Source organism: Cadophora gregata (genome assembly GCF_030347475.1).
Source record: "Cadophora gregata isolate MNR1 chromosome Unknown scaffold_16, whole genome shotgun sequence".
NCBI lineage: Eukaryota > Fungi > Ascomycota > Leotiomycetes > Helotiales > Ploettnerulaceae > Cadophora > Cadophora gregata.
This window is the reverse complement of record NW_026695939.1, coordinates 461,865-484,663: the sequence shown is the minus strand read 5'-3', so window position 1 is coordinate 484,663 and position 22,799 is coordinate 461,865. Positions and strand designations below refer to the sequence as shown.

The 22,799-nt window shown below is 48.1% G+C and overlaps 8 protein-coding genes across 9 annotated transcripts; 4 read left to right on the top strand and 4 right to left on the bottom strand.

The window, feature by feature from the left end:
- Positions 1–26: 26 nt before the first annotated feature.
- ONS95_005417 (uncharacterized protein) lies at positions 27–4,461 on the bottom strand. Its single transcript, XM_058498824.1, has 4 exons — positions 4,156–4,461; positions 3,644–4,094; positions 931–3,438; positions 27–878 (listed from the first exon to the last, which is right to left on the bottom strand). Exons 2-4 carry the CDS (start codon positions 3,647–3,649, stop codon positions 594–596), a joined length of 2,799 nt encoding a protein of 932 aa, XP_058351090.1. The 5' UTR covers positions 3,650–4,094; positions 4,156–4,461; the 3' UTR covers positions 27–593.
- Positions 4,462–5,048: 587 nt separating this feature from the next.
- On the top strand, positions 5,049–8,267 carry ONS95_005416 (uncharacterized protein; the record flags this gene model as incomplete). Its single annotated transcript, XM_058498823.1, has 3 exons — positions 5,049–5,634; positions 5,690–7,082; positions 7,133–8,267. 3 exons carry the CDS (start codon positions 5,049–5,051, stop codon positions 8,265–8,267), a joined length of 3,114 nt encoding a protein of 1,037 aa, XP_058351089.1.
- A 911-nt stretch (positions 8,268–9,178) lies between these two features.
- On the top strand, positions 9,179–10,521 carry ONS95_005415 (uncharacterized protein; the record flags this gene model as incomplete). The annotated part of the gene is made up of 3 exons (XM_058498822.1): positions 9,179–9,586; positions 9,646–9,819; positions 9,880–10,521. 3 exons carry the CDS (start codon positions 9,179–9,181, stop codon positions 10,519–10,521), a joined length of 1,224 nt encoding a protein of 407 aa, XP_058351088.1.
- A 1,355-nt stretch (positions 10,522–11,876) lies between these two features.
- Positions 11,877–13,356, bottom strand: ONS95_005414 (uncharacterized protein; the record flags this gene model as incomplete). The annotated part of the gene is made up of 4 exons (XM_058498821.1): positions 11,877–12,151; positions 12,199–12,376; positions 12,408–12,538; positions 12,804–13,356. The coding sequence occupies 4 exons, from the start codon at positions 13,354–13,356 to the stop codon at positions 11,877–11,879; spliced, it is 1,137 nt and encodes a 378-aa protein (XP_058351087.1).
- Positions 13,357–13,444: 88 nt separating this feature from the next.
- ONS95_005413 (uncharacterized protein) lies at positions 13,445–13,852 on the top strand (the record flags this gene model as incomplete). The annotated part of the gene is made up of 1 exon (XM_058498820.1): positions 13,445–13,852. The coding sequence occupies one exon, from the start codon at positions 13,445–13,447 to the stop codon at positions 13,850–13,852; it is 408 nt and encodes a 135-aa protein (XP_058351086.1).
- Positions 13,853–15,585: 1,733 nt separating this feature from the next.
- ONS95_005411 (uncharacterized protein) lies at positions 15,586–18,457 on the top strand. Of its 2 annotated transcripts, none has more exons than XM_058498818.1 (5): positions 15,586–16,566; positions 16,617–16,707; positions 16,756–16,843; positions 16,894–17,235; positions 17,289–18,457. In XM_058498818.1, the coding sequence occupies exons 1-5, from the start codon at positions 16,301–16,303 to the stop codon at positions 18,302–18,304; spliced, it is 1,803 nt and encodes a 600-aa protein (XP_058351084.1). In that variant the 5' UTR covers positions 15,586–16,300; the 3' UTR covers positions 18,305–18,457. The 2 variants fall into 2 exon arrangements, with proteins under 2 accessions (XP_058351084.1, XP_058351085.1); XM_058498819.1 differs by having other exon boundaries at positions 16,753–16,843.
- A 147-nt stretch (positions 18,458–18,604) lies between these two features.
- On the bottom strand, positions 18,605–21,357 carry ONS95_005410 (uncharacterized protein; the record flags this gene model as incomplete). Its single annotated transcript, XM_058498817.1, has 5 exons — positions 18,605–19,164; positions 19,215–20,323; positions 20,388–20,997; positions 21,078–21,284; positions 21,333–21,357. 5 exons carry the CDS (start codon positions 21,355–21,357, stop codon positions 18,605–18,607), a joined length of 2,511 nt encoding a protein of 836 aa, XP_058351083.1.
- A 579-nt stretch (positions 21,358–21,936) lies between these two features.
- On the bottom strand, positions 21,937–22,590 carry ONS95_005409 (uncharacterized protein; the record flags this gene model as incomplete). Its single annotated transcript, XM_058498816.1, has 1 exon — positions 21,937–22,590. The coding sequence occupies one exon, from the start codon at positions 22,588–22,590 to the stop codon at positions 21,937–21,939; it is 654 nt and encodes a 217-aa protein (XP_058351082.1).
- Between the last annotated feature and the right edge of the window lie 209 nt (positions 22,591–22,799).

Sequence of the window (22,799 nt, the reverse complement as noted above, 5' to 3'; positions counted from 1 at the left end):
TGCCATTACACAGGAAATGTGATGATATTTCACTTATTGACAATCTGATTACTACTATTTTCTTATTACTCTGGAAACTCTGAAGCATATTCCTGACTCAGAAATTATTCAATGGTTCGCAACTTTCACATTCAGCCAAAATTGTGACATTACATGCGAGATGCTGAAAGCTCGACTGCCCATACCCGACAGAGATTCACTTCCGGATAGTTCAAAGACAGACCATGTCTTGAAATTATAGAAGAGGCGTAATGAATGTTTAAATTTGGCTTGAAGGATGTTCACCGGTCTCCAATCCGCCAGCCTCCTCCGTCCAGAAGCTAGATTATTGTACATATAAACGGGCAATAACATGCTACGCCCTGCTTTCCCCAAACCTGCAGACGGCATTATGACAGTCTCAACCTAGAGACGATGATCCATGCAGAAACACAAGTGCCCACCAGACGCTATGCTTTCAACGACTAATTGCCCCCAAGAGGAGCACTCGGACACCGAACCAACCGCCCAAATCCATCCTGGCGTTGAGGAACGCCAATAACTCCATCATATATGCATAAAAGAACAATGCTACATCCCCAGCTACAGTATAATCACCACATATCATCATCGTCGTCGTCCTCTTGCTTCTGCTGCTGCCGTTGTTCTGGGCGACCATAAGAGTAGAAGTCTTTGCCATTTCGGTCGTACTGATTCTGATCACCATACCCATTTTCTTGGGTATGTTGCGAGGCTCGAGATTCAGGCCGGTTGGAATGTTGACTTTGAGAAGAGTCCGCATCCTGATGGTCATAGTCATAGATCTGAGAGTCGTCGACATAATTGACACCGTCAGGTTTGGCAGGCTCTTGGGTGGGTTCAGCATATTGAGCAATTCCCTATTCTGAGTTAGTTTTGAGTTCATTCGTGACAAAGCTAGATGCTGCTGACCTGATGATAATCATATCTGTACTGCTCCCCTCCTTCTTGCTGCTGCTGCTGTTGCCGTTGCTGTTCTTGCTCTTTCTGCCTTCGCTCTGCTTCCTGTTTCTTCTGCAGTGCGGATTGGGGAATTTGCATTTGAGGATGCATTTGTTGCACTTTCGCCAGATACGAGTACATGAAATTACTCAGTAGAACCTGACTGTACAGCGCCCGACGGGGGTTTGCCAGCTTGATATGTGCCATTCGGTAGATCGCCCTCTCTTCCAAGATGGAGAATCTCGTCCAGTTATAATCGATGTCTGGTTTGAGCTGACGAGGTGGAGGCTCTGGGGAAAGGGTTCGCAGGGAGCTGCCTTTTTTGCCACCAGAATCACGATCATTCTTCTTCTTACCCCCTCCGAAGAATGAGGAAAAGAGGCTGTCCTTCTCTTTCTTGTTCTCTGCGCCAGATTTGCGACTACTTTCTTTCTTTCTCTCGTCTTGGAGCCTGTAGTCGGTATTGTCACGTTCCAGCAAGATGCTCTCTCTTCCTCTCGTGGTACCAGTATCCAAAGTCGCTTGGAGCACGTCTAAGCGAGCTGTATCGTGTGCCTTGTCGACCGCCGCTTTTCCTTTCCCCTTTTTACCGTCCTTGTGATCCTCCTCCTTTTTCTTTTCTTTCTTCTCCTTCTCATCGCTACCCTTAAACCAACCCCAGCTCGTCTTTCGTGGACCAGTCTCTGAATCATCCTTGTCTTTCTTAGATTTCTTGTCAGGTTTCCGCTCATCAGCGGTAGGAATGAATGTGAGAGTATCCGTCCTAGCATTACTGCCTGGCAGTGGAGATGGGTTTTGCGCCATTTCATTGAGAGTCTGTGATGAGTTGGGCTTCTGAATCACATTGGAGCTTGACATCTGTCGGTCTAGCACAGGACGTCTACTTGACCGAGCTGGTGGTTCGGGAGAAGTTTGCTTTTGTTGCTGCACTGAAGGAGGAGGACCCTGTGAAGAAGACCTCTCGGGAAACTGCAAAGCCGGTTTGAGTTGTGCTGACTCAACCTCCTCTGTTGGTGGTGGAGTTTCTATGATACGAGGAACTGGCGTATCATTTCTAGGAATAGAATTGTTTCTGGGATATGATGAGGTCGGTGATGACGTTTGAACTGGTCCGCTGGTATCCATTGAGAAGAAGTCGATTTTCCCATTGTCTGGAGTGCTAGTCTCTGGGCTCTCATTGTTTGAGTCTGCCCGAGAAATGGTTTGGAGGCGGCGGTTGCCGCGATGAGGTCGAGAGAAATTTTCTGTGGTCGTCGGTTCAGATTGCACCTTGGTGAGCGGAAATCCAATGGGTGATGCTGCTATAGGAGATTCCTCCCCGTCCGTATCAGCCCGCATTGTACCAGCTCTTCTGGGCCCCCTTCCTTCCTTTCTTAAACTCCCTCTCCTGTAGGTGGTCCTGGTAGATCTCCGGAGACCGATCCCCGGAGCTTGTGGTAATATTGGCATATCCTCACTTTCTGGCACCTCTCCATTGCTATTCCTTCTCAAATTGGTATCCAGAGTAAGTTTCTGCATGGCTTTCGACGGATCTCTAACGAGAGCATCCAGTTCCTTCAGATCAGATATCTTCAATTCCGGAATTTGGTGATTTGACAGGGACTTCTTTCTCTCCAACTGGTCTGCACCGTCCTTGTATCCCAGCGCTCCTCTCCCCCCGTCATTATCAATCTGCCTCGAAAGCATGGATTTCTTCCTCCTCAATCCACCCACGGAGCCAGCTCGTTCTATGCCATCTGGTGATAAGGACGCTTGTTCTCCTGATCGTCGTTTGATAGACTGAACCCTATTTTCGAGGAATGTCTTGAATTCCATGGGTGCAAGTTCCGGATGCACTCTTGCTGGCACCCAGAAGAGCCGCGAGGGATCGTCTTCGTCATCATCTCCAGTAGGGGCGACAGATGGCATGAGAGAGCTCTGAAAGGAAGGCAGATCAGGATCGCTTGTATTTCCGACATCCATGGACATTCGTCGCAAAGCCTGGAGATTGCTGAGCTCCTGGGCGACTGCAGCTGGATCGGACTCATAGTCTATATTGCTGAGCGGAAACTGTGAATTTGCGTCGGAGCCATTCCTATCTCGAAGGGACAGCGATGGTGACAGTTCACCCTTGTTAAACGAGCCGCTCCTGGGAGACTGTAACATGGCTGGACTAGTATGTGCCTTCTTCCCAGTATTTCCATTCGTATGTGGCGAAGGCCTGCCCCTAGGATGGCTGTTCCCGTCGAAGTATGTATTTCCTGCCCCAGCAGACTCGTTGAGAGGTGATGTAACGAAACCGCCGGAGTCTATCGAGTCGTGTAGTGGAGAGTTGATAAAGCTTAAAGGTCGCGAGTCGCGTTTCGAATAGTCGTCATCTCCATACATATCTCCGATTGCTTCAGTGACGTGGTGGTTGGTATCACTTATGGAGAGTTGAGGAGCATGCCCGCGGCGGCTGGCGAAGCTCCCGCCAATCTCTCGGGGTCTAGATGAGGTCTGGAGGAAGGAAATCTGGTCAGCGAAGGTTCAACTGAGCTCTGATCTGTACGTATGTGCAGAATGCCGTGCAACGTCCTGGTGCTCGCGTGCAACGGAGGGAGGCAGAGACAAGCGCAAGGCCGCTAGCAGGCGGGCAGGGAGAAGACAATAGTGAATCGGGCGGAACGAGGGGCCTGGTATCGAGCTGCAGAAGGCTACATACCTTCATCGCAAGCTGAGGCAAAGATTCTGGAGGAATGCTTCGCTGGCTGCGTTGGAACTAGCACCAAGATGCTCGCTCTATTCACTACCAGCAGCAGAACGCTGGGCATCGGGGGCTTGTGTTCTGATGGACCGGCAGCGGCAGATAGGCGTCGGCTAGGGTAACGATATTGTGCAGGTCAGAGGCGTCAGAGGGCAAGATAGGACTGTCGCATGGCCGAGGGATAGAGAGTCGATCGAGTGCGAATGCTGGGCGGCGGGTGCGGATTATGCTTGATAGAGGACTCGATGATTCTTGGATAGACGTGGACGTGGTTTTGGGAACATGAGCATGAGCATGGCTTGCATGGTTTGGCATTGGCCATGGCTTCCAAGTTCCGTTCGCCTCCCTCCTCCTTTCTTCGATCGGGGCTTGCCCAGGCCGCTAAGCGACGGTCGACCGACGCCGAACACTGGAGCCCTGAGTCTCTGACTTGGACAGGCAACGTACCGCCAGGGCCACCAGGAACTTACCTAGGCACTCTACCTATTCGCTGGTACTCAAGTAAACTCATGACCGTGCCAGGTACTAGCAACACTTGTGGAACAAAGAAAAGATGGGCATCACCAGCAACAGAAACGGCATGGAAAAGAAAGGTTAAGAAAAGAAAAGAAAAGAAAAGCGCCTGTCAGCGATGCACGACGGACGTTGACAGCGGAGCGGGATGTGTTTCCTTTTGAGCTACAGCGCTTTTGATTGATGTCTAAACTGGATTTTAAAACACCCCTATCTACATAAATTTACCATCCCTTCTTCAAGTCCAGGGTGTTATTATTTTAATTGCATTTCTTTCTCCACAATTTTGCATGACATACCTCCGTAGCATGCCTGAGGTGGGTAAGGTAGGTACATCGAACTAAATCTACCTCGGAGCTAGGTACTTCATCCTTGTGTCGTCTACTACTACAGTAACAGTGTTTTCCTTTCGGATAGCCGGGGATGCTTAAGCCCATTCCTGTCACCCCCTTTCCTGCGGCCGCCCACTGCATGCCTACCTAGGTACGTTCGTCAACCACGACCAGCCTCATCCCACACCTATCACCTATCTACCTGGATAGATGCATCAAGATGCATGCAGCCTCAGTCGCCCTGCAGTCAGAGCCGATACCCGCGCGGTCCGGCGGAAGTATGAAGCCTCTATCAAATGGGCAACAAACCGAACAAGGTGGGTAGCGCCATATCCAATAGAGTTGTGCCTGCCCAGTGCCTGGCTTTCTACAGATCCTCGTGAAGGTAACTTATGGTTATCTTGGTACATCCAAGCAGACATATATATTGATATGTCTCCTCTGTATCCTCTTCAATCCGCCTCCTCTTTTTTGTTTCGAGTACCGTTTCCTGCGACACACTGTGAAGATTGCGAGTCATGCTTGTTACCGCTTCTGACTTGAACGAAACTCCTCTGGATTACGAAAATGAGCGCATATTTCAGAGGAACCGACTTCCTCCACGAGCCTATGCTCTTCCTGAACAATCATTACTTTTAAATGGTCGTTGGCGATTTCATTATGCAGCTCGTCCAGCACTCGCTCCTCTGCCGTCCGATAAGTTAGACGATGCTTCAACTATCGATGTTCCAGGCCATTGGCAACTTCAAGGGTACGGGAATCCTCACTACACAAACGTTCAATACCCCTTCCCTGTCGACCCACCACATGTTCCATCAGAGAACCCAACTGGAACATATGAAAGGGACTTCCATATCCCTCGGAAATGGGAAAATAGTGGGGAGTTGTCTTACAGACTTCGATTTGAGGGCGTTGACAGTGCGTTCCATCTCAGCGTGAATGGCGTTGAAGTCGGGTACTCTCAGGGAAGCCGGAATGCAGCAGAGTTTGATGTTACCGATCTCGTCAAATTCGGAGCAGATGGCGTCAACAAAGTCCGTCTTACTGTTTATCAGTGGTGCGATGGAAGTTATATTGAAGATCAAGATCAGTGGTGGTTATCAGGTATGTCTAAGACCGCAAGGAGAACGTTGCGCATAACTGACTGTCTTCACCACAGGCATTTTCCGCGATGTTCACTTGATTGCTTTCCTCAAGCGAGGTCACATTGAGGATTTCACCATCAGGACAGAGCTTGACAGCGAATACGAAAATGCAAAGTTGGAATTGCACCTTCAACACGTGCTATCCACATCCAGCACGATCAAAATTGAGTTGAGGAGCCCCGGGCCGACTCAGCAAACCATTGTTTGCGAGAATGCATATCCAGTACAAGCGAACTCATCAGAGAGTCTTTTTACCATCGATGTTGCAAAGCCTCAGAAATGGACCGCTGAGACGCCAGCATTATACGATCTCAGCATCACACTTCTCGATGGCTCAAACTCGCTTCAGAAGATACAGCAACGTGTTGGGTTTCGTCGAGTTGAGATCAGAAATGGCAATCTCCAGGTCAATGGGAAAGCCATCCTTCTTCGAGGAGTTAACCGACATGATCATCATCCCGAACTTGGACGAGCCGTCCCTCAGGACTTTATTAGACAGGATCTGCACTTGATGAAACAGCACAATATCAATGCGCTACGCTGTTCTCATTACCCTTCATCTCCCGAGCTCTATGATATGGCAGATGAGCTCGGTCTCTATGTCATCGATGAGGCTGATCTGGAGTGTCATGGCTTTTACGATGCCGTTGCTAGGCCACAAGCAATCCCTGAGAGCATGCCTTACGAGGACCGCAAAGTCTTGACATTCCCCCAGTCAGCCAAGTTCACTTCAGATAACCCATCTTGGCAGGAGGCATATGTGGAACGGATGCGGCAACTCGTTCTTAGAGACAAAAATCACCCTTGTATCATCATCTGGAGTCTCGGCAACGAAGCATTTTATGGTCGAAACCACAAGGCAATGTACGACTGGGTGAAGGAAATCGACCCCACGAGACCTGTCCATTATGAAGGCGATGTGAAGGCAGTTTCAGCGGACATGTTCAGCTACATGTACCTTCCAGTTGAGCAGCTTGTAGAGCGTGCTATGGATGAAGGAGACAACTTCAAGAAGCCTATCATCCTTTGCGAGTATGCACATGCGATGGGCAATGGACCAGGCGGGTTGAGAGAATATCAAGACGCATTTAACAAGTACCGAAGACTTCAAGGCGGATTCATCTGGGAATGGGCCAATCACGGCTTGGTCAAGAAGCTTGAAGACGGCACTACCTTCTATGGTTATGGTGGGGATTTTGGGGACACGCCAAATGATGGTAACTTCGTTATGGATGGCGTCTGTACTTCAGACCATAAACCTGGACCTGGCTTGGTGGAACTCAAGAAAGTCTTTGAGCCTGTTGATATGGCGAGAGCAGGGGACGAACTGGTACTGACCAATAGATATGATTTCCTTGCACTGGAACATCTCCGAGCAGAATGGAAGGTTTCAAGCTTCTCTGTCGGGTGAGTTGCCCTCACTCTACTGAAATTTACATAGGAATTGACATTATTAGGGCTTCCGAATCAGTTGTAGCATCCGGAAGTCTTCCGCTACCAGCAATTCCAGCCGGAGGCAGCGCCAAGGTTGCCATTCCAGGGCTCGAACATATTATCCATGATAGCAGTGAATGGTGGATCTCCATATCACTCAGCACCACGACGGAGAGTTTGTGGTCGCATTCTGGGCACGAGATTGCTTGGGCTCAATTCTCGATCAACTCTATCGCTTCGTTCGAAGTTGTAGATTCGCCTCGACCAAACAACTATGCAACGTTCTCAGACAGTCGCACTACAGTGACGATCTCGAATCTCGATTTTGCATTCGAGTTTGACAAGACTGTTGGCCAGATTACGAAGTGGTCTATTGGAGGGACAGATGTGTTTGATGGCGCCAATGGTCCACAACTGACGTTCTGGCGAGCACCGACTGACAATGATGCTCCCATTGATGCAGAGATGTGGAAGCTGTTTGGCGTCGATTCAATGACGCAGCAAATCAGATCTGTCCAAGCTACTGAAGACTCAGGCACTTTCAACATCATCGTGAAGAGCTGGATCAGTCCGCCCATTCTCGCCTGGGGATTCGATACCATCACAGTCTACACAATCCATGGCGATGGCGAGATCTGTATTCATGTCACAGCAGTACCTCGCGGACCTATGCCAAAAGTTCTGCCTCGATTCGGACTCGAGATGGAGATGAATAAAGACACCCGAGCCATCAAGTGGTTTGGTCGCGGTCCGGGCGAGAGCTACAGGGACAAGAAGGAAGCCGGCAAAATCGGTGTTTGGTCAAAAACAGTTGACGACATGATGGTGAACTACGAGTACCCGCAAGAAAACGGCAACAGAACAGATGCGAGATGGGTTCATCTTACAAATGGGAAGGGAAATGGCATTCGAGCAACGCTCACTTGCGAAAAGCCAGTACGAGAGAAGGGATTCGATTTTAATGTTCAGAGGTTCTCGGCACATGAGTTGCAGAAGGCCAAACATCCGCACGAATTGGGGAAGAGTGATAAAGTTCTATTCCGCATCGATGGCGGGCATCACGGACTTGGGGCTGCATCTTGCGGCCCTGGAGCTCCTGAAGCTCACCAGCTTGCGTGCCAGACGCTTGATTTCACCGTTGACCTAGTGGCCATTTAGAGCTAGCTCCTTAGACGGTGTTAAATTTACCGGTTTGTTTACTGTCACAAACCCAATCAATTATTTTGTCTGCGTCGGTTCACGCCTAAATCTCCACCCAATGGTAGCCTGGACGAATGCACTGCCGAATTCAATAAAGCCCATTGGCCCAAAGAAAGTCTTGGCAGCAGTCCTCGTGATCCTCGCGGGGATGTCGGGGATATCAAGGTTCTCACCTGCCGGATGAACACAAGCTCATTCAAAGATGTTTATTCAACATGCCGGTTACCCCACAATAAGGGTTCTTCTCGGCAGTTCTCATGTTTCCATCAGGCACATTATTACTTTTAGTGGCACAAGGGTGTTGGTTGACATTTTGCGGGGTAGGTCCGGCCCGAGATGTCGCTGCTGCATGATCTCCTTCGTGGAAGATCCTCAGTTCCATGAATCGTATGCATCACCTGGTATCTCCCGCTGTAGCAGCAACATGACTTACGTATTCCTTCACTGGCATCTCGCTCTATACTTCCTTTTTACGCCGAACGCTTATCACAAACCTTGATTTCGGCATTTCAATGTCCCAATGGCACTCACTTCAACCGAAGCATGGAACTTTCCGATGCCATCATATTACCCTTCCTCACAAATTTGCAACATTGCTCAAAGGCCTAAATTTCTACACTAGTGCCATTTCAGTAGTTCAATCTCTTAGTTCAGGTCGTTGCTCCATTTTGATTTTGGGGATGTTCGGGGAGCATAGTTCACAAATGTTCAATGGCGCGGGTAAAGGAAGTGGGCCATATGGGTTCACTTGGTAGCATAGTTTTTCCAGAACCCAAATATATAAAGACCACGGCTTAAGCTGTGAATTATGCTGAAAGTTCAGATTACCCTAGGATCTCCGCATTCTACCTTTCTCAAGTCTTTCTACCATGCATTTCAAGTTCTCCCATCTCGCTGTCCTGGCACTAAGTGTTGTCGGTGGACAATGCTGGCCAGACGCACCATTCTTCGGATCAGGACGCTGGATCCACAACTCCAAGGGGAACAATGTCACCTACGCGGGTGTCAATTGGCCCGGAGCTGCTGATGTCATGATCCCCGAAGGTCTCCAGTATACTTCTATCGCCAAGATCGTCTCGGATATCAAGAGTTTGGGAATGAATGCCATTCGGCTGACATTCGCCATTCAGATGATCGACGACATCTTGGACAATGGAGGCGATGTTAAGCTCTCTGCTGCTTTCAACAAGGCTTTGGGAACTACGAATGGACCGATTGTGTACCAGAAGGTCTTGAAGAATAACCCGAGTTTTTCTGCTAGTACGACAAGATTGCAGGTAAGTTACTCAATGCTCCTACTCTCTTCATAGAAGACCGAACTCTAACAAAATCATAGGTATTTGATGCTGTTGCCGCTGAGTGCGCGAAGCAACAAATCTACGTTCACCTTGACAACCACATGTCCAACGGAAAATGGTGCTGCTCAGGCGACGATGGCAACTCATGGTTCGGCGACACCTATTTCAACACCGCCAAGTGGAAGCGAGGACTCGAATACATGGTCAAACACGTAAGTTAGCTTAGCAAGACTCATCCGTACCCATCACCCTCTCTGACACATACCCTCCAGGGCAAGAACTGGCCCGCCCTAACCAGCATCGGCATGCGCAACGAGCTCCGCAACCCAAGCAACAACGCCGGCGTCGCCGCAACCTACAACTGGGGCACCTGGTACACCAACATGGTCGCCGCCTCCAAAGTCATCAACGCCGCCAACCCCAACATCCTCATCACCTTCTCGGGCCTCAACTTCGACACGCAGCTCAAGCCCGTCGTTGAAGGCACCGATCTCGGTAACGGCGTTAAGTTCCTCAAGTCAGATTTCGCGTTCAAAGATAAAATCATCCTCGAGCTCCATGATTACGAGAATTCCATTACGTCCTGCAGCTCGCTGCAAAGTAATCTCGTCAATAATGGGTTCAGCACGGTGTCTGGCACGAAGGTGAATACCCTTCCTATGATGCTTACTGAGTGGGGACATAGCCAGGCGGATAACTCGTACACTGGGGTGTATGCGAGTTGTTTGAGGAGTTATCTGCCGGCGCAGAAGATAGGGTGGTTTTATTGGGTGGTGGCGGGGAGTTACTATATTCGGTCTGGGACGCAGGATTATGAAGAGACTTGGGGCTTGTACAATCATAATTGGAGTGGATGGAGATCCGCGGCGAATATTGTGGAGATGAAAAAGGCTGTTGCGGCGACTTTGGCTTGACGTGTCTTATGGTATTGGGAATGTTCTGATGTGTTTCTTCCTTTTATGTTTCATCGATGAGGCAGAGTGAAATCTTGTACAGTCTTAGTTTTGATATATGTAATGTCAAACCCTGAACCTGCGTAGCCGCATGCTATTTTAACACAAACACTACTTCAAAGCAAGCACCAACACGGTGTAGTGCGGTATGGAATAATATAGAGATGATTATTGTCAGTCCATCGAATGTTCTATGCTAGTCAACACGTCCATCTGGCCAATTTTGTCAGCGAAACATCTCATAGTCAAAACAGTCCATAATTACCCAAAATTGGAACAGTACTCAATATGAAGTCGACCCATGAAACAATACATTTCCGTGTATTTTGATGTGATCGCCTGAAGCGGGGAGGGAGGTTAAGTTGATACGACGAACCCAGGGTGCCAAACAGGCAGAAGTAAAGCCAGCGAGCTAAATATGAGTATGTGCCACAGTAACTTGAATTGAAGCTTATTTTACCTCCACAAGATTGGAGTAAGACACTTCAAGTGGACAAAGAGTATCTTCTCATCAAACTGAGAAGCTCGAAGTTGCCAGGGAACACGAAACAGCGTTGGGAAGCACAAGATGGTTAGTCAGCGAAAATGTTCACTGAGCAAGATGAAAAAACTCTGGATAATGATAAAATAAATAATTTCGTCAAAGAAATCACAATGCTTTATTTCTGCACTGTGGAAAGTACAGCCTTTGTTTTTTGTTTTTCAAAAGAATCCAGAAACAAGCCATATTCTTCTCTGGGACGCGAAACACTAACCTCCCGACAGGGGTATAGACTCAGGTCTTCAAATAAGATGTTGGCCACTCATTGGAAGTGTCAGCTTCTCTGTCTTGTGGTTGTTCACTCTCCTTGCATTTCTGGTTTGTTTTCTTTCGGCTTATATAATCAGTAAATAAGCGAGACTATCATGATGAGAACCTGGGTTACCTTCGTCCTTCGTCCTTGATACCGGATACACAACGTAAGTTCCTCACTAGAGGCCGTAGACTCACATTAGTCTGCCAAAGGGGTGTCCACACACGTCTTACAAGTAGAAGAGCGCTCTAAAAATCCCCGATCCTAAGGAGAGCATGGAGGTCAGAGCAACTGTTTCAATGGACTCTTGAGAACATCCGCTCTTAAAGCTTGCAGGGTAGAGTTCGGATGTAATGTCTAAATCGGAAGTCATGGCAGATCTAATTCTGTTGATTTGCAGTGTTTGAATTCCTTTCCAATGTTGTTTGGGCTCTCTCATCACTCGAGCCTATCGTCGAGGATAACAGGGTCATTTTCTCCCTCTCCTACCCCCTGAGGCACCTTCTCGCTACCCTTAGTCATCTACTCCCATATGGATTTACCATACAATCTATACGTCTCAGAGATTCCATTGTTTTTGGTCAGATTGTACTCGATCTCCGACAACTTGAAAGCGAACTTTCGCTCCTGGATACGAATTTGGCGTTGAGGGACATCAATAATAATCTCGACGCCGTCTTTTGCCAAGGCAAAGAATTCCTCGTCCGCAATTGTGATACCAAGCATGCCCAGGCTGGGTTGGTTGCGGCCGTAGATGAATGCGAACGAACGTGCTATGACAGCTTTGACTCCGGCTCCTGTCTTTGATAAGTTTGAGGTTCGGCAGGACTTGATGTAAACATACCCTTGAGGGCAAAAACCGCTACTTCCCGTGATGATCCGACGCCAAAGGCATTTCCAGCTACCACGACTTGACTCCCATTGCGCACTGCTGTCCTGAACTCCGGATAGGTATGCTCGAGGACATGCTTTCCAAAATCCTCATCAGTGACACATGTGGTTAGAGTAGGACCTGGTGCAAGCTAGACGAAGTCAGTGTATGATTACACTGACAGCAAGAAGCGAGTCTGTCAAACTTGCTGCATCTGTATCAATGAAATCGCCTAGTGTAACAACTTTACTTTCAATAACTCCAAGTTCTGTTGGCTGCTCCTTGCTTTCTCCGTGCCCTGCTTTTGGTGGACCTAAACTGCTCTCAGATCACTCGATGTTATTTGAGGACATCAGATTGGGTTCGACATATGTTAGTACTGAGCCACTGATCTTTGGCTGTCTTTTATATGCTTCAAGAAAAGCGACATCAAGGTCTAATAAAAATGGAGCGGGATCAGTGACCTTCATATTGAAACTTGAGGCAGCACACACAACAGCCGTGGACACCCTTCCGAATGAACCTTATACAGTCAGTTATCTGATTTTCATATGTTCTAACAATTTTGTGATACTTACCTGGTCCCATGCGATTCTTGAAATTCCTGTTCTGAGAGCTCAACCAAGTCTCACCTGCTGCAGCCTTCTCGGCAGACAACCCCACACAGAATGAGCAACCAGGAGGTCCCCTCATGAACCCTGCAGCTTCGTAAATCTCCAACAAGCCGAGTTCTTTCAATTTCTCGACAATTGGTAAAGATCCTGGGACGCAATGTCTCCCCCCTTTGGCCAGAGGAAGCTTCTGTTCCAGCCCAGCTTTCAAAACTAGACCAGCAAGAACAAGCCCTTCTTCGGTTGTTGTGCAAGCACCAATGAAAACCCCATCAAGATGCATCCCTGCTTTCTCGGATACAGGAACCACATTATCTGGCTTGGGATGAACAGCAATCGATGGCTCAACTTTTGAAAGATCGATGGTAAATCTGCCTGCATAGTCTGCTTCTGCGTCTTCGTCCAGCTGAAAGTAGATCGAGTTCACCTTGTTTACTTTTCTTCGACGTCGAGAAATATATTCTTGAGTAATACTGTCGGGCTGGAATACTCCAGTGATCGCACCAAATTCCGTGCACATGTTACAAATGGCGAATCGAGCATCCGTGGAAAGGTGTTTGACACCTTCGCCTGTAAACTCAACAGCTCGAACAGACGCGAGACAGGGTATGGGCTTTGACAAAGCCGCCGAACGTTTGAAAGAAGCTGTCAAGATTGGAGTCGACGCCGTTTTTCTGGAAGCGTTGCAATCGAAGGACGAAGCGAGGAGAATCTGCGAGATGATGGGAGACGTTCCAGTCCTACTCAACATGGTTCCAGGCGGAACGACGCCTGATATTACAGTCAATGAGGCGAGAGAGCTGGGTTTCAGAATAATCATCTTTCCCGCGTTGAGTTTAACTCCAGTTACGTCAAGTGTTCAGGCAGAGTTGCAGCATCTGAAGACGCAGGGTTTCGTCTCCCCAGAGCATTCTGGGCCGGGCGTGAAGGGACTTTTCAATATGTGCGGCCTACAGGAGTGTATTGAAATCGACAAGGCTGCTGGCGGGAAAGCCTATGCAGATGTCGGCAAATAATAATTCAAAACTGCAACAATTAGCCGTACAGCACGAAAGACGCCCCAGATATTGTAAGGAATAGCAAGAAATCAATGAAAAAACAGGCACAAATTCGACATGACTTGTCACTAAATAATATGGAAATCTGCATTGAAATGACCTCGACACTGCCAAGTCCAACATTCTATTCATCATGCATACTTCATCAGGGTAGCATCCAGTGAGATGGGCTTGTACTTACCATCATCGATGCCAACACACAATGCATGATCGCTAGCTTGTGACCCTTCCTCGCTTGAACCTCTGACTTTCTGAACTTTGCCCACCTTCTCGTTCAGCGCCATCAATTGTGCCCTGATCTTAGACAATGTTGCTGCTGTCTTCCTTTGCTTTTTGGCGCATGCCTGGCAGACTGTATCCACTTTCACTGAATGGAGCGGATGTGCGCTCATGATCTCGCATTCCTTGAAAAAACTTCCATCGAGGTAGGCCTTCTGAAGATTGCAGGTGCGAACAGGTCTCCCCCAGCCGTTGTGTCGGCAAGAGTATACTGTACGTCTGTGGTAACACATGTTGACCGTATTTGGTCAAGATCGTTGTTTGGGAAGTGAGGTAGCTTGTGTTGGGGGAGATGAGCGAGGATGGGAATGATGAAAGTAAGGTCGAGACAGTTGGTATTTATAGGATATGTTGCTGCTGTTCTTCTCTTTTCCTAGCTTCTATCATTGTTGCCATTGTTCCATTGTGTTCGAAGTCCTTTGTTCTAAGCTTGCAAGAGTTTGTGTCTTTGTTTGAATTGCTTCAGAATTTCTGCCGACTGAAGACCCCAACTTTGATTTTCTCTCAGTTTAGATTGCCTTCTCACAAAGCATCAATCTTAAAAGAGGGACTTAACCTGGTATCCAGAGATTACCTGCCAGCGAAGCTTGCTGCGACATGGTTAACCTGGTTAATCCTTCTCACTTAAGCGAAAATGGTGGGGTATCTTCAAGTGTCTGCAAGGACCAATGTAAACAAAGAGGCTTGTTTTCAGAAAATCATGGGTTCTCATATTTCGTCGCAATGACAAGCTCGAAAGCTTTTGAAATATAATACCTAACTTTTGACGTCAATACTGTGTTCTAATCATGCTGTAACTCGGCTCACCATTGCAAACCATTGCAATAGGTAGCACGGCATGACTCACTAGCACCACGATTTTTAGTCTGAAGTACAGCCATATATAATGCGCAAACTTCTTTGAAAGAGCTAGTCCAGTAGAGTACTTGATTGTAGTGAAGCAAACAAGTCAGATAACTATATGATAACCCTGAGGTCTGGGAAGATCATTGTTGTGAACAGAACAAAGAGTGAACTTGAAAGTACTCTATGTAGTAAGACGAATGGTAGAGAAAATATGTGCCGCAGATTTCAAGAAAAGAATTTCAAGAGTGCCGTAAGCATGAAATTTACCAGCATTGTTTACTCCGTTCAAATATTCACCAGTGGAGATTGGAGTCGACCTCGAACAAAGCAACATTCTGATTGGCTACGACTCCGAAGGTTCACTAAACTTTCTTGCCGATAATGACGAGCGTGCTGCTTCCCTTGTATGCAACATCTCCACTACGGATCAGCACGATCTTCAATAAGTCACCTGGACGTCTCGTGATATTCAGTTTGAGCTGAGCCCCTTTTGAAAGTTTAGGCGAGAGCCTCGCTAATCACAGTGACAGGAACGCTAACCCTACCTAAGCAATCCCAGATCGTTGCCAAGAAGGTACATAAAGTGCAGCCTACCACATCTCAAAAGTGCATGACAACTTCTCCTCCACATCTTCGTAGCTATGAAACTTGTATTTCGGACGTATTAGCATTCGACTTTTGACATTCCTGTGGAGCCGAGAACTCTAGGGCATCAAGAATGCCTCGCTATCTGCCTGATTCCAAACGCGTGGTCTTGGAGCTCATCTCTTCCACTGCTGTTCCTTCTTCGGCCGGCCTGACCAGCCCCAATCCTTCAAGACGCGAGCGGACCACAATTGAGAGCTTGAACATGTCACACGTCTGTTTTGGCTTGGTTGAGGTGGCTAAGGGTTCTTGGGTGGCGTCTTTGCGAAGCTACATCCAGCTTAGTTCATGCACACCACCGGGGAGAGTGGGCTGTGAAGAGCATTGGCATCGATGTCTCAACTCTCACCGAGCAATCACAAGCGTGATTGTCAGCCTCACATTCGTGTGATTTGCTTGAGCCGAATGCAGGCTTAAATTTAAATCTGCGGTAGCCGAGGAGCGGAATGCAATCTGTACAGCCGCGAATGGTTCGCTTTCGTTCAACTCGGAGGGCTGTACAAATTTCGAGGTGTCCTCGTGAGGCTGAAGCCTTTCGCTTTTCTTCTGGCCCTTTTCGCTTTCCAGTTTACAACTCTTGTTCTTATTGCGCATGCGATCGAATTATCTACGTTATCGAATTGAACAGTATAGCGTATGATGGTACGACCAAACAACGGATACGACGATGGGATGGAGATGACACAGTACCAAGGAATAGAGACAAATCCATATAATGGGATGGAGATCAACGCATATGGAGGCATTGCGTCCGACGATGGGTCTGAAAAAGTGGCTTTCCATCATGCCACGAATGTCTACGACGAGGATCCTCGATCGCGACTTCGCAGAGATTTGAAGACGAGACAAATTGCGATGATAGCACTTGGAGGCGCGTTGGGAACAGGACTCCTCATTAATACGTGAGAATCCATTCGATGTTTCTGGTCTAGTACTTACTGACAATTACCAGCGGTCCCTCTCTTGCAAATTCAGGTCCAGGTAGTATGTTGCTCGGATATGCTCTGGTAGGAGTGTTGTGCTTCACAGTCATGAGCGCAATGGTAATTACACTCCAGACTCTTTGCATCTGTTAATTGACCTCAAAGTAGGGCGAAATGGCCGCTTGGCTTCCCTTGCCCTCAGGGTTCACAGGTTTCGCCCACAGATTCGTTGATCCAGCTTTAGGATTCGCTCTCGGTAAGTCTACCATTTTGCACGTTGCGTCCGTAGCTAACATATTTCGTTAGGCTGGAACTATTGGTTCAAGTACATTATCACAACTCCGAACAATATAATCGCATCAGTCCTCGTCATTAGGTACTGGTTCAATAAAGCAGGCTACGACGGTCCGGGAGCAAACGGGGCCATTTACGTCGCTATAATCCTTGCTGCAATTATCGCCATCAATTATTTTGGAGTTGGGCTTTTTGGGGAGTTTGAATTCTGGCTGAGCAGTGCCAAAGTGCTTGTCATGCTGGGACTCATCATTTTTACGATCGTCCTCGCGACGGGAGCAGCTGGGAGTAATTCTCGTCCAACAGGTTTCCATTACTGGAATGATCCTGGAGCTTTTGCTGCTTACAAAGCCTGTAAGTTGTCCTCAGTCCACTGTTGCCATGATACAATTATTGATATTTTGTAGCTGGTGGTGGCGGAAGATTCCTAGGATTCTGGAATGTGATGACAAGTGCTGTCTTCAGTTATCTCGGCGCAGAACTCGTCGGCGTTACTGTGGGAGAGGCCCAAAATCCACGTCGAGCCATTCCAAGAGCTGTGAAGTTGACGTTCTTCCGAATCGTCTTCTTCTACATAGTTCTCATCCTTCTCCTCGGCATGACAGTTCCATACAACAGCCCACAGCTCCTGTCAGCCAACACAGCAAGTGACGAGACTGTCTCAGCAGAAGCAAGTCCATTCGTCGTGGCGGCTTTGATTGCAGGCGTGGATGGTCTACCAGACGTTATCAACGTGTGCCTCCTCATCTTCACTTTCTCAGCGGCCAACTCCGATCTGTATATCGCAACTCGATCTCTCTACTCCCTTGCCATCGAAGGCAACGCCCCAAAAATCTTCGGTCGTACCAATGACAAAGGCATACCAATCTACGCGCTCGCTTTATCAAGCGCTTGCTGCACGATAGCTTTCATGAGCACCGATGTGGGAACTTTCAAGACATTTTCCTACTTTGTGACTCTCGTCACGATCTTCGGAATACTGACGTGGATCTCCATCCTCGTCTCGCACATCGGCTTCGTACGCGCCCGCAAAGCGCAGAACATCGAAGATACAGCCCTCGCCTACGTTTCGCCATTCGGCGTCAAGGGCTCATATGCAGCTCTGATATTTGCCTGCATTATTACATTTTTCAATGGCTGGCCAACATTCGTGCATAACCCTGTCACGGGCGAGAAGTTCGACTGGCGGAACTTCATCGTCAGCTATATTCCGATACCAATATATCTTGGAATGATCTTTGGATACAAGATTATTATGAAAACGGAGAGGGTGAAGGCTTCGGATGCGGATCTATTTGGTGGGAAGGCAAAGATCGATGATGATGAGGCGGAATTTTTGGCGGAGGAGATGAGGAGGAAGGGTGGTGTGATAGAGACGAAGTACCAGAAGTATTATAGGGTTACGCTGGGAAATTTCTTTTAATGGTTGCTTTGGTTTTGTATTTTGGGACGTGGATCGTGTATTTGGGACGGTGGTAACTTGATCGTGTTTGTGCATTTTTGGAGCGAGGAGTCAAAGTGTCTGTACTAGGATGTATGTTTCTATCACGATGTTCATGATTTATAGACAAATTAAATAGAATGTACTGCAAGTCACATCTAGTGAAATAGAACTTGCATCCTCTAGAAAGCCTAATCAAATGTAGAAGCCAGATCGTTGACAGCAGCTACGGATTCAGCATGACAGCCTGCTCTCTCATACCAACTCTTCATAACTTGTCACCTAATCAGCCCATAAGCGCTGTATCCTGCGATCATCATCAATCCTCAATCCATCACCATGAACCACACCCATAGCATACAGCACGCCTTTCTCCCTAATAAACTCATCCCTCTCCCACCTCTTCATAAGTGAAGCCCCCTCCAACCCATCCATCAACCCACCATGCCCATCGCCCACCCACTCACTTTCCTTGCCCGCCAGATACACCCCAACGCTCGCCACCGTCGCCGGACTCCTCGGCAACGGTCTTCCTCTCATTGGCCTTCCAATCAAGAACAAAATGCAGCCTACCATGAGGATCAGTACACCCATGCTGATGAAGTTGCAGACTTCGTATGTCTTCTTGGTGATTGCTGGAGAGAAAGAGATGTTGGCTAGGCAGATTGGGAGGAATTCAGAGAGGACGGACACGAAGCAGATTAGTGCAACGAAGAAGTGGCCGCGTCGGAGGGAGGGGATGATGGCTGCGAATGGGGATGTCCAGATTGGTACAAGGACCGAGTCGTTGGGGTGTGACGAGCCGTGGAGTAGGCGTTGGAAAGGAGCTAATTTGCGGAGATCTGAAGAATGTTAGCAGAAGGACTTTCCTTTCAGCTCCAGAAGGACACACCTTGATCAATACCGCTCCAGAATAGCTTGACAGCTACACCTAGTGCGGTCATCATAAACCTAACGCCAAAGTCTTGAGAATTCATGAATCGTTCAAATGCCGTATCGGCACTCGTCCAATGGTAATAAGATATCAGCGCCAGAAGCCCGCCGAGCAACATGAATGCTGCAATATAATACAGCTTCTCCGTGACTACCCACCAGAACTTTGCGCCTTTTGAACGTGCAGAGTGGTTATTAGCTTCCTCTGCAGCGACCTCCACGTTGCTTTTCGACCCTATGACCAATTTGTATCGACCTCTATTTACGGACCTCGTGGCTTTAGCGGTAAATCCTGTCTCGACATCTGTATTGACGTTGACCAGACCATAGCAACGTTTGTGATCATTGCTTGTAAAATCAGAAAGTGCGTATCGCCTGCCAGATAGGATACTCTTCAGCTCCCTATTTTTAACCAGCGAGTCGATTTCCCGGAAATCTTGCAAGACATGCGATTTGTATAGAAGAGAAGCGAGACCTATTATACTGAGCGGCTCGGAGTAAACGCCTGAACTGCGTTTGAAGTTGAAAGCAATTAGTAACACCAGGAGAACCGCGATGAAGGCCAGGATTCCCTGAATAGCTCGCACGAGACTCGGATAAACGCCCCAAGCACCGTGACACAACTGGCTAGGAATGTTTGCACCACAAGTACCGGTCAAGCTGACGAAGAATGCCTCTGACGCAAGAGGAGCGAGAAACAAAGCGGCGATGGATATCAACGAGCTCCAGCAGACTATGAAGTGGCCCTTGGTGATAGATTTGAAGGGCATGGTAATGAGGAAAGAAGCGCCATAGTTTAAGCATAGTGAGTCTTCAGCGAATGCACCACCTGGTCCGGCCAACTGATAGAATGGTTCGAGCTCGCGGATGGTACTGTCCAGGATACGCCAGGGGATCGTGAAGATGACAGCCAAGAGGAGAGGCACTATGGCGACACATATGTATTGGACGAGCGTTATCCTGGGAGCAAATGTCACTCCTCCATTTGACCATTTGAGATAAGTGCCAGTTCCGTTGACGAAGGTTGACACTGGTACGACTGCAGCTTTGGTCGTCGAGGCTGTAGCACTACAAGTAGCATGTAGTCAGTAAAGTACACCCTGGTAACCGAGAATATCAGATTCCCACGCACCTTGTCCTCACCATACCAGACATTGTTGGCGATATAACACCAACAACAGTAAAGGTCTGTCCATTGACTTCAGTAAGAACGCCTATCGATGCTCCGTTTGAATCTGTAACAATCTGGCCTGCTGACAGACTCGATGAAATCCCATCCACAACCGCGATACCTGGCTCAGAAGTAGGAGCAACATCAGAAGCTCCTGGTGTAGGTGCGGGAGTTATTGTTGAGGTTTGGCCATCTGCAATGACCAAAATCGGCGGTGGAGTAGGCGCCGGAGGAGAATTTCCATTCCCTGCATCAGGAGGAAGTATAGATGGGCCACCGGTATCTAATTGCCCTGTGGGAGCAACTCCGGGTCCGCTTGGGCTAGGGTTGGTGTTTCCACCGCCAACGAATGGTTCCGGATTCGGGGTCGGTTCTAGCTCCGGAACAGGGTCTGGTGGTGGAGTAGGTAGAGAACCATCCCCCAGTCCAAGTTGCCCATCAGTGACTGTAGGTCGGGGAGGCTCTTGAGACGAGGAGGTACCTGTATGTGATGAGTCGATGCCATTTTCTACTGGTGTTACTGTGGCTGACGGAATCGCATCGAGAATGATGTCGGTAGATTCGAGTGTCGCTATTGAGCGTCAGAACATGTATTCTCTATTAAGCTGGCCGCAGAATGTCTCTTCAAGAGGGACTTTCAGGAGGACTCACTCCACTCCTGTCGCTTGAGATTTCTTCCAATGTTTATGTTGAGTGTCTGGTTAAGCTGGTCGGCAACCTTTCCCAGTCGCCCAACTCCATCATGAGCAGGTAATCGCCGAACAGCAACTTCCGATAGAGCAATAAGGCCAAGAGTGCATAGTAACAATAATATCAGGACTGGAGCCCGGGTTGAGAATGGATTGTAGAACTTCCGACCTGGAAGAGTTAATAATTGAAGAGGCTAGAACCGATAGCTGAACATACCAGTATCATAAGGATGATTTTGCATGCTGAAAAGGCATTTAAGAGATCGCAACAGAAATCAGATATGGACTTGTAATGATGGGGCAGACCAGGAATTCATAGTAAATGCCCATCTCAGCACCAATCCATTTTCGAGACAGTGCTGTGCTTCCTTTGAGGCTTAGCCTAACGCCAGATATGGAGATTACAAAATCAAAACTGTGCTTAATCAAATCAAAGTACCGAAGATTTCGGTCGAAAAAACGCCCACTATGCAGCTTTTCGGCCGTGATGGTTCGCGAGGCTTGAGGCTGAACACTTGGCAGCCAGAACAGCAAATCAAGACGCGCAAATGCCAGAAAGAGACCAGACTCATAAGACACGAAAACTCAAATAGAATGCCTTGCGGTTGAAGTTAGCTCCAGCCACAAGATTCGATATTTTGCACGGGTTGAACCCAGGATTTTGGGAATTGTGGCTGAAAATTGCCGATACGTGACATTCAGCAGTGCCCCATGATACATAATATACATTGCTTGTTGCCAAGCAAAAATCCCAATAGTTCGACTCTGGGAGATCACTCCTCCACTTCATCGTCCACGGATTGATGACCCAACTCGCCCAATCATTGCTCAACCTCCTCAAGGGTCTTGATCTTCAAATCTGATATTCGTAGGATTGTGAACTTCAGTTTGCTCTTCACGGTCTTGATCTTCCTGTTCCTCCGTTTCGTCTTCTCCTTGATTCTCATCGGCTCTGCCTCCACTCCCATAACCCTTGCCCTGCATTCAAACAACCTCTCATCCACATATGGTGTTCCCTTCAAGGTATAATCTCGAGATCCAATAATCGATGCTCTATTCAGTCTTAGAACATCCCCCGCCACGACACCGGGCATCTGAAATGGTAGTCGGACCATATCTCCAACTGTGACGAGGTATGGCTTGCCGTGAATGTGTGCGCTCACATAGTGAGATGGTTGTGTTGCTAGAAGCGGGAGAAGCTCCTTAACTGATTCAGAGAGCGCAAGGGGAGTCTCAATTGGCGCTGGAGGCGGGGGAACAGTCCTCTTCGTTAGAATGCGCGGAGGAGCTGAAGTAGGGGTCGAGGATGCCGTCGTAGGTAATTGTGAGGAATCGAACGACGACGCAGGGGATTCGATATGTTGTGTGGTAGATTGGAAGTATCGAGCGCGATTTGGGAGGAGGAAAGTTGGAGGCAGCGCGGAGAAAGGTATTCTGGTGTCCAGTAAGGACTTTCTGACTGTTCTGCTGAGCATCTTGAGGATGGGTATAATGTCTGCCCTCCCAATGTCTGAATAGACTCCCAATATCCAAAGCTACCATCTTGGACAATTTTGTGCTTAGTCAGAAGCTCGTCTAGTCCCGAAGCGTGCCTAGCTCACATCCAAAAAATCTTATCGGATATCGCAAGCAGCCTCAAGTTTTGGCAGACTCCCCCACATCAAACTTTCTCCCCCGAAATAGC